This window comes from Sander vitreus, chromosome 21 (genome assembly GCF_031162955.1).
Source record: "Sander vitreus isolate 19-12246 chromosome 21, sanVit1, whole genome shotgun sequence".
NCBI lineage: Eukaryota > Metazoa > Chordata > Actinopteri > Perciformes > Percidae > Sander > Sander vitreus.
In genome coordinates, this window is record NC_135875.1 from 18356453 (window position 1) to 18367316 (window position 10864).

A 10864-nucleotide genomic window follows, 5' to 3' on the forward strand; every position below is an offset into this window, starting at 1 on the left:
TGCAGGACGAGCAAGGAAGGGAGAGAAATAGAGGGGATGAAATTAAGCATAATTTAAAACAAGTACATCTTGGTTAAATAATAAGAACAGTGCACAATTCATTTTCTGTAAATGTAAGCACTAACCATATTTTGGTATGAAGCAGATAAGGGAAGATGCTAAAAAAGAATTCCCTGATACAGATGTTTTGCATTTATCTTAGACTTTTTTGTTTCGTTTTAAACTACAACATGCAAATATTGCAAAAGACAATTAAGAATAAGAATACAATCTAAAAACAAAAGATCAAATGTCAGAAGACATAAAGGAACCTTTGGTGAACATAGCAAACACGTGGCACACACACACACACACACACACACACACACACACACACACACACACACCTGTGCTGCTTACCTTTGTTTTTTTGTTCTGTGACCTAAAATGATGAGAAGAAACACTTAGTTACTAAAAAAATCATTCTTTCAAAAAAAAAAAAAAAGGGAGGACAACATAAAATACATTTTAGTCAGGAGACATCAAGAAGAGGTTCATAACTATAAAACTGTGATTGTGGTTACATAAAGAAAACATTCCCCCCCACCCCATGTCTTAAACAGTATTCTCTTAACACTGACAGACATCATTTTCACAATCATGATTTAGTCTTTTTCCAATTAGTTCCATTTCATATTTTCAGAACAGTACAATCTAAAACTCCTCCTGTGTCAATGAAATCTTTCAGAATTGTGTTCATCGCAAACTATTGTTTTCATAAAAAATTTAGTGATTTGTTAAAAAGTTAAGTCCTTTTTAAAATAACAAAACTCCATTCTGAATTGCCATCCATCTGACTTCCCCAAAAAACACTACTTGAGGTGAACTATAACAAATACACAAATGTTTGACATAAAGTTGAATATTATCACATGTAGTTGACATCAATTTGACAGTGTCATAACGTCTGACATTGAGTATCAGTATGTTACTCATATTGTCATAAACCAATATATGATTGGATATGGATGTGAACGAGAGCTATACAACTGGTACAAGACAGTGGCACAATTTAAGGACAACAACATTTATTGCAAAAAGCACACACAATACACATACAACAATAGTTCAACATCAATTAATCGATTCGGTGCCACCAAACAATCAGCTACTGCCAACAATTATAAGTCTTGTTGGTGTGTGCCTCCAGTAGGAGCAATTTAGTCGAGACCCTAGATCAAGTATTTTTTAAGGTTTACCTATGCATGGTATAGTGTGTTTAAACTAAAATTAACATCCAAGATAAGTTATTTCATGAGTGTAATGGAATCACTAAATTTTGGTGTAAATGTAAACTGCTCAGATATGAATACAGTATATTCCTAACTCATCCCAAAAATTACACAACCACAAATAAGCAGAAATAGCACGCTAATAAGAACATTTAAGACTGCTTTTAAAGCTCAAACTGCTGTTGAACACAGAGCTGTTATTCAATGGTGTCCAACCAATATGGCGGAGCTTGCAAGTAACTTTAAATATGCTCACCTTCTGAGAGGCTTCCCTTTTCCTTTTGTCGTCTTTTTTCCTTTTCTTGTCTTCCATGAACTACTGCTCCTGTCCTGATACTCCTTTCTTCTAGAAGAAAAAGAAGGGTATCCAAAAATGTAGTCACACAGTCACCATTTTCAAGTCACAGAGTGCTTCCTTTGTATAGCCAGTGGCTTTTAACTGTGAAGCAAATCACTGCTCAAAAAACACTGACCAATAGTTAATGATGACTGCAGCAAGAATCAAGGGAAAAGACAACATAACAGTGGCACTGTGGCTCATGGCCACGTGAGCCTCCATCCATGTGTGTAAGCGACAATGGACTGCATACTTGATTGGATAAAGCAGCCATCAGGTGCTAGATCTAAGAATACTGCTGGACATGTGGGCAACAAACAAGCAATTATCCCTATGATATGCATACTGTAAGCTGATCACGTAACTGTAATGCAGCCTTTAAAACCAGGAAGACAACACTTATGCCATATTACGATATGCAAAATCCAAGACATTATCTAGTCTCATTTCACGAAATCGATATATTGCCCAGCCCTAGTTTCAACCAATTTAGATGGTTTACAAAGAGCTTGATTTAGTCAGCCAACTAATAGTGTCAGCAGACTGACCGAGTCTGTGTGTGGCTATGGAAACCATTACAAGTGACCAACTGAAGTTTTATAAAATGGAGTGTGAGCAAATCTTTCAGATTAAGGCTCTTCAACAGCTGTGAGACAAGAAACGTGTATAACACCAAATAATGCATTGTCATTAGGATGCCCAACATAAGAACATAGAGCAGGCTGACATGGACAAATCCAACTAACAAAATATTTATGATTGATACATCAATGTGGATAAATATTGATAAAGTGTAGTGTTATTTTAGAGTTAGATGTTGATGCATTATAGTAGGGCTGGGCGATATGGAGAAAGTCAATATCACAATATATTTTACCAAATATTTCGATATCAATATTGTGACAATATTAGAGGGTTACCTATTGGCGCTTTCACAAAGTATATACACAATGAGAGTTTTGATAAATAATCATCAATAATGTGGATATAATGACTAAGTGGGTAAAAGCAAATAATAGAACTGCAAGAACAAGGTGGTAAAATTGCATCACTTTACTGTAATAGAGTTTAAAACCAGGAACAGACAACACTTGTGCCATATCACGATATTCAAAATCTAAGACGATATCTAGTAATATATATCAATATCACAATATATCGATATATTGCCCAGCCCTACTTTATAGAAAATTATTATTTGATTGTTTTCTAAAGAAAACCATTGATACTGTATATATGATGGCCAAAACGGTAAAGGCATGATCCACTGATAATTTTACTTAGCTTTAACACTATAGGCTTAGAAAATGGTGTTACTTTACTGTAATGTAGCAAGGAAGCACACATTTAACACACAGTATATTAGAATATGGCAATAACCGAAATCCCACAGGATATCCAAACTCATATTACAATGTTGAAAAACTAAGAAGACAACAGACGGCTTAAATGCATAAACTTACTGAATTGCTAGACCCTGACGGTGTCTGTTTTTAGTTGGTTTCGTTATTGCTCAGTGCCATAACAGTTCCAGCAGGCAGGATTCCTTGATTCACAGACAACGAACCCGACATCCTTCCTGAAGCATTTCTGATCTCAGGCCTGGTGCATCAGAAAGCCAGACCTGTTTATTATGTTATTACAAGCTGTCAGGTCTGCACTCAGCTCTTCAAATCACGGATGTAAACGACACCAGCTAATGTTACCATAAATGTGTTGTCCTGTCGACGTTATCACAAGCTCATCCGCATTTAGCTAGTTAACGCTACAACATTAGCTAACTAAGTTAGAAGATCTGAGCTTTCTTATGCTAAAAATGGAAGACACACAGGTGATTAAAGTCGCTTAAACTGGACCGTGCATAAACGGGTTAGCGTATATATCCAACCACCTTCATCCCTGTAACGTTAACGTTAATTATATGTCTATACAGGCGACAAGTTTAACAACAGCAGCTGCTGGTAAAATATGTCGTCGATGGCTAACATTAAGGAGTGGTTTGGCTCATAGGCTACTTTATAATATAAACAGCACGCAGATTATGTTACTAGCTAAGTTACTGTTAGCGAGATCAACCAGGTTTCAAACAACGTAAGCTAGGTAACATTAACTACTCTGTTCTGTGTACACACCGAGCATTGAGCCACATATCTGCCACTGCTAATGCACAACCACTGATACGGCTACAGCAGTGCTAGCTAATGCTATCGAACATTAGCTAGCTAACGTAGCTACTGACAGAAGCTACAAGTAGCCAGGCTAACGAGGTTAGCTAGCAAGCGCAGTGGAATGGCATTTCATTAACAAATATGTTGCAGTCATTTTGCATGCATACAAATTATGAAATGGTACAACGCTGAGAAATAGTTATTACATCTCCAGCGAACGTTACTCACCTCTGGAATCACATATGAAGAAAAGCTAGCGTGCTAGCTAGCTTAGCTAAAGTGCTTTAGTGCGATTTTTTTTTTTTAGCTTTTTGAGGCATTCGTCGAGGCTACAAGAACAGCGACGCCTGAGCGAACAGTCAAGTAAGTGGCAGATGATGAAAATACACACGCAATTAGCTACTGGTTGTAAATAAGTACTAACACTGTAATAGTGTAAACCCTAGTGTGCAGAAGAATTTAAATTTCAAAGCGCTGTGTAGTCAGTCGGTTGACGGGCGGCCATTTTGCTGCTCAGCATGAAGCGTCTCCAATGGCCAGCCTGTGGCAGCTGCGTGGAAGCCCTCTGACTGGCTGGCTGAGGGATGCATAAAAGACGCATTTTTGACCTTCATAAACTTTTGACAGTCAAGCTTATCACCACTGTTCATGCTTCGTAGGTTAACACCCCTCCCAAATGCAAACTTTAAGTTTGCCACTAAAGTCTTAACAGCCATTTGCAGAAATTTGCATATTCATAAGCATATCTGTTGATAGCATGGGTCCGAAAAAGAGAGGAGCAAGGAAAAGAACATCCGAGGAGGCTTTGGGAGGAGAAAAGCACAGAGAGGGCAATGAGGAGGAGGCTGAGGAGAGGGTAGACAGGAGGAGGAAGAACCGCGGGAATAACAAATACATTGGAGCTCATGTTGGCATTCAAGGTAATGCAATCTTATTAAACTCTCCTTAAGTAATTAAAAAAACACACACACACTCAATATTTATTGTGCTCTCGCTCTTTTATATGTCCCCAGGTGGGATATGGAAAGCAGTGGGGTCCTGCACAGAGATGGGTGGCAGCAGTTTCGCTCTGTTTCTGGGCTCCCAACGGTCATGGAAGAGGCCTGCACTGGACCAGACAGCTGCAGCCAAGTTTCGGGAGCAATGTTCCCTACAGGAGTATGACCCAGCTCACATCCTGCCTCATGGGTCCTACCTGATGAACTGTGGATCTCCTAAAGAGGGTTTGTCAGAAACCAATGGATGTCTCGAACTATCCCTTGCTCCCTCACACTCATCAGTTACCTGGCCTTGTTTTGTTAGTTATTTAATCTTTTCAACCGTGTCTCCTCTTCTCTTCGACAACCTCTTCTGTTTTGTGCACCATGTTGCACCCAGATGTGTTTGAGAAGAGCCAGGCCCTGCTGGTGGATGAGCTCAGCCGCTGCAGCCTCCTGGGCCTCAACCTCTACAACTTCCACCCTGGTTCCTCCTTGGGCTCCATCACCACTGAGCAGTGTGTGGCGAAGATAGCAGGAGCTATTAATCATGCTCACCAGCAAACACCTGCTGTGGTTACAGGTAAAGGGGCTTGACATAACATAATGGAAATAACAAAAACTCCCAGTGCTATACAGTGGCCCCACAGCAAATACCTTTCTGATGAAGCTCATAATATCTAGATTACGTGTTGTTCTTATTTGTAGCATTCAAAACATCTGGTTAAGTGTACTTGGTATTGTGTTGATGAGGGACAATCTGCGACCACTGGTCCTAGCTTACTGATGCTTTTTCTTACATAATTTTGCTGTGTTTGAGACTGATGCCTCTGCAATTCACAGAGGGACTACTGTAAACCATTATTACAAAGGCAGATACTCCCAACAAGGCTATTCAAGTTGAATTAGCAGTGTGTGTCAGCTTTAACAAAGCTTATCTTATCACTTTTATAAAAACGTAGTTTCCAAGAAAGACAAGAACTTTAAGGTTATGAGGCCAGATAGTCAGCATGGGAAATAAGTCAGAAAACCACAATGATATATGCTAGACAAATGAAAACTGCTTTAGCAAAGATCAACAGTAGAGAACCTCACCAACACTGACCCAGACAGTAAAGGAAGTATTTAGGACCAGGCTAACAAACTACAGCCCTAACAGTGATTTTTATCTGTACCTGTTGATGGCCTTGTCAAGCAGAGAACATTATGAGCTTCACTGAAATAGGAACTTACTGCAAGACAATGCTTTGAGTATTTGAATCTCAGCATAGTGCGAGAATTCAGCAGTCAAATCCAGTGCACACAAATGAAAATCTAATTTGATTAAAATCACAATTGGTGGGTTAATCCCTTTTGCATGCAATTAAGAAAATTGGACTTTATAATGTTCTTGACCCTATTTGGGAGGATTCATATTTTACTACGACAAGTAAATTATCGAAACAAATTAGGCATGTCGTCATGTCAAACAAAACCATTTGACCTCTGACTGACTCTGTGTTAATACGTAACTTACAATTTGCGGAACTGACTGCAGGCTTGACACTGGTGTTGCATTACTTGTGATTCATGACAATGACCACAGTCCTTTTGATTCGCATACCCCAAATGCCGCTGGTGTGACAAGAATACACTGCAGCGGAATGCCTGCAAAAACAGTGAAGCAGTAGCACAACTGGCCCCAGGCTGTGCTTTAGGAATGAACAGCGTCAGCCAATTATCATTTTCTGTTACGGCATTACAAAACTGGAATTCATTGCCCATTACAATCAAAGATATACATACATATTCCACCTTTACAACACACCTTAAAACATGGCAGTCCGATAACTATTACTGCACACATTAATCTGTCAGATGCGATGTGTGTTCGATGTGACATAGTCATTGTTGCTGTCGCTCTGTCTCTGCTGCCTGCCTCCGTTATGTCTTGTATGTGCTTTCAATGTGGCCTCTGAGACCCTTCTCCTTTCTCTTGTCTCCTTCGTATTGTATTAACTGCATGGACTGCTTTAATCTGTGTTTGTGTGCCACTTCTTTGTATGGTTTAACCCTTTTTTGCTTAGGCCTGCTGTTATTATAGATGTAATGTAACTAATTTTAATATGTTAACCATTGTATTTTAGGATGCCTATTGTCAGCTGACCGGGGACTACAGCTGTAAATTAGCCGTTAAGGCTAAAGTTGCTCCTTTTACTGTATAGTTAATTAAAGGAGACTGTCCACGACATTATAAACTAATAAACTAAACTAAACAAACCCAATTTTGGACGTGTATCAGGTGTTGTAGCAGGTTGTGGGGGGGGGGGGTAGGAGTATTGGAGTTGAATGGGTGTGTCGGACTGATAGTGCCTTCTTTTCTTTTGCCCTCCATGTGGTCAGTGTTGGAGAACATGAGCGGTCAGGGCAATACGGTGGGTGGGAAGTTCTCAGAGCTAAAGAGCATCATAGACAAAGTGAGAGACCAGACCAGAGTAGGAGTGTGTCTGGATACCTGCCACGCCTACGCAGCAGGTGAGTGATACCGGACGTTAATCTTTTTGTCCCACAAAATCAAGGGCAATCAAAAATGGAAAATAGTTCATAGTTTGCTTTAACTTCATGGTATAAACCTATAATCTGCTTTATATCTAAGCCTTAACATATTAATACTGGCATTAGGGCTGCAAGTGTTTGTTTTTGTGCTGAAGGGTTGTTTGATGTCTTGGTAGGATATGACGTGGCTGCAGAGGGAGGAGTGAAGGCCATGCTTGATGAGTTTGATCAGGAAGTGGGGCTCCACTATCTTAAAGCCATCCATCTCAATGACTCCAAAGGTACAGCCAGGCAGACTGATCTTATGAAGTGGCGTATGTATGACACGCCAATTGGTATGCCGTTATTGGCTTGTTATGAAGACGCACACTCGCTTTTCAGAGTGTTTATCAACGCCGTTTGTCCTCCATTGACTTACATTACTGTGCGTTTGTGTGTGAATTGACGCCGTAGCGAGTAGTATGAAAGGGCGAAAATCCGCGTAGGCAGGTTGGTCGGGGTGCAGGATGGGTAAAACACAGGACTTTCACACAGGAGACCGGTGATCGCGTCCCGTGTGTGCCGTTTCCTTCGTTTTCCGCGTGTGTGGTTTCCTTACCACGTTTTTCTTTTCCTAAACCCAACCCAGTTCTTCTTTTCCTAATCCCACCGGTTTTTCTTTTCCCCCCGCGTGTGACGTTAAAACCAACCGTAGCCTCGCGATAACACGTAGAAAGTGGCGTGTATGTTTACGCTGTATACAGCAGACGCCAGTCTGCTGTATACAGCGTAGACATACACGCGGATAGCTCAAAATGCGTACAGATAACACGCCACTTGGCTTTAGGAAAGTGGCGTGTATGTTTACGCAAAGTAAATATATCCTGTTGAGCCAGGACTTTCTCACACAAATATCACATACATACATACATACATACATACATACATACATACATACATACATACATAGACATTAGATAGATGAGTTTATTGAGTTGGACGAACTTTGTTATGAATTCAACTCTGCTTTGTTAGCTCTCACTGTCCTTTCTGACTTTTTAGTTTCCTTTTTTGCAGGTAAACTAGGCTGCCACCTCGATCGCCATGAGGACATTGGTAAAGGTCACATCGGAATCTCTGCTTTCCGAGACATCGTCAATGAGCCCAGACTGGACAACATCCCTCTGATACTGGAGACACCTGGACGGTGAGATAACCGCGCAGACGAGGGGTTTGTTTGTGAACAATGGATAGATATGGTCTTCACATTGGACAACTTAATTAAATCACAAAATAGTAATATAATGGAGAAGAGTGCATAGTCTGTTCTGACTGAGTTATACGTTTTTTAAAGTAAATAAGTAATTTATGGATGTCATTGTGAGGCAGGTGCCGTTTTAACATGGCTGTTATTTCCTTTCCCCACAGGCCAGGGTTCGAGTATGCTGAGCAGATTGAACTTCTCTATTCCCTCTGTAAGAAAAACTAGTAAGCACCCTTACTGATGAATTGGCACCGCTAAACTGGGCCCTGCCAAACCACAGCTCACACGTCTGTGAAGAGAATCAATATCGTTTGTCAAGGACCAAAGTGGATGGGTGGCGGAGCACATTCTCCTTAATCACACTCCGAATTAGTTTGGTTGTTAATCACCGTGTGGACAGTGCCGAACAGGAGTTGAGTAAATGTGTTGTTGAAAGTTTTGGTTTGACTTGTGGAGGAGTTGTCTTGTTTACAATGAGACTCTAGATGGCAGCATTAACACACAGCACTAACCTAATTTCAGAGTCCTCAATGTGATGCCAAATAACACAGGCACAGACATAAAAATGTATAAAAATCCAATTTACATGCACATTTGCATTTGGCAGTCACATTCTAATGGTGCAGTTTCAATTTATAGGACCTAATGTAGTTATTGGCAACTGTATTTTTCTTATCTGATCCCTTCAAATGCCATTATTTGAGGAACACAGGTGACCCTCATTTTATTGCTAATGTGCATCTTTGGTGTACATTCATTTTTTGGCATCGCATGTCACTATATTTAACTGATGTATATAGATTTATAAGGACCCCCCATAACGCACACACACAAACCACTCTCATCCATAATAAACCCCCACATTCCTTCTCTAAAATACTCCAGCTGTCGAATACCAACACTTTGGTGCAGCTGTTGACCCCTGGGAGGACACCAGTTGATTGTGACACCTATTCCAAAACCCCACAGTGCACATAGACATACATGTACACACGCACACACACACACACACACCTGACATTTGAGGCTTTGAAACATACAGCTTTCTATCTGTGAATGCAGCTGAGAAAAAGACACGAGAGAGCAAATACAGAAAGAAACGTGGGGTTTAGGAATATGAGCTACTAATATGTGTTGACTTTAGTGTGATTCCTAATACTCAAAACAGTGCAAACACAACCAATGCAAGTTTGATCATGTTTTCTGGAGTCATATTAAACTTTTCCCACAGCTGCATGTATTCAAGACCGTTTGTTTACAGGTGGTAAAGATACATAAGGTAACACAGTAACAGGAAAGGAGTGATTTCTGAGTTCAAAACTCAAATTAATCTATATATTCTCCACTTTCACATGCTCTAACATGTATTTTTATGACATTTCTACTCTGCTTGTATGTACAATATCTGTCTCTGGCCTCTTCTCGTAGAACTTCTTTGTCTCAGATCATAGCATAAGGGTCACAGGATTGTTTTGTTCCCTCAATTATCTGGGCACTGAGACTTTGACCTTGCGCTGTTAACTCTTGTTTACATGCAACATAAGACATCTTGGAATTAAAACTTAATCTCCTGCTTCATACACTGTGGATAAGAGCGTCAAGTAAGAGCAGGTCCAGACAGTATATGTCTTTCAGTGTGGTGTTAACAGAGACAAGAAGTGGAGGTGCCTGGCCCAAGAATGTCTCTGCTCTCAGGTCCCACCCACAGGAAATGCCTGTCCAGCCTGTTTGAGTCTGTGCTGACGAAAAAAAGTACTCCCCTGTTTGTGTGAATAATGAAGAGGCTGGTCCTGTTACTTGTATGCTCTATAGTTTAGATAAGCAGATGTCTGATGGTTTTCAGAGGTGTTCTGGCGATGTGGGCGGGTCAGGGGTTACAACCCAGGGAAGCCGAAGACTAAACAGTGAACACACATTCCTGAACTCTAAATGAATTTGCTGGAGGAGAAATCCACCAATGGGAATATAAAAATGCCTTGCCAATCTCTAATTATCTTAAGATGTGTGGTATTAGCTGGTTCTGGTGTACTGTGTGTGTGTGTGCGTGTGCGTGTGCCCATGTTTTGCGAGCGCTCGTCCAGCCGTTTCTTCTCTTTCTCTGTCATTACATGATGCTGTGAATATTTTTCCACTGCAGCCTAAAGCCACTGATCTAATTATACAACTTTGTAAATACTTCCAGATATCTTTGGTTATATTGCAGTGTTTCGTAAGGCTTGTGAATAGCCAACGGATGATCTCCCACTGGACTCGGTTTCCATCAGACTGATAACTGCTGTGGGACGTGAGCCTCTAAACGGGCTGCCAAAGAGAAGCTGGACAGAAATCTCAAA

General features: G+C 40.5%; 2 protein-coding genes across 6 annotated transcripts in view; one reads left to right on the forward strand and one right to left on the reverse strand.

The window, feature by feature from the left end:
- Positions 1-4095, reverse strand: part of tnrc6ba (trinucleotide repeat containing adaptor 6Ba) — a 23582-nt gene extending 19487 nt beyond the window's left edge. For 2 of the 5 annotated variants that reach the window (XM_078279836.1, XM_078279831.1), the window contains exons 1-3: positions 3072-3162; positions 1528-1617; positions 400-421 (exon numbers count right to left, since the gene is read on the reverse strand). In XM_078279836.1, the coding sequence (XP_078135962.1) occupies positions 400-421; positions 1528-1584 (79 nt within the window). In that variant the 5' untranslated portion in view covers positions 1585-1617; positions 3072-3162. Of the gene's footprint in view, positions 1-399; positions 422-1527; positions 1618-3071; positions 3163-4004 lie in introns of those variants that run through there. The other 3 variants (XM_078279835.1, XM_078279834.1, XM_078279832.1) reach the window with 3 other exon arrangements.
- LOC144536612 (putative endonuclease 4) lies at positions 4053-9764 on the forward strand. The gene is made up of 8 exons (XM_078279837.1): positions 4053-4139; positions 4533-4696; positions 4790-4999; positions 5154-5336; positions 7136-7267; positions 7465-7569; positions 8345-8474; positions 8696-9764. Exons 2-8 carry the CDS (start codon positions 4534-4536, stop codon positions 8754-8756), a joined length of 984 nt encoding a protein of 327 aa, XP_078135963.1. The 5' UTR covers positions 4053-4139; position 4533; the 3' UTR covers positions 8757-9764.
- Positions 9765-10864: the final 1100 nt, after the last annotated feature.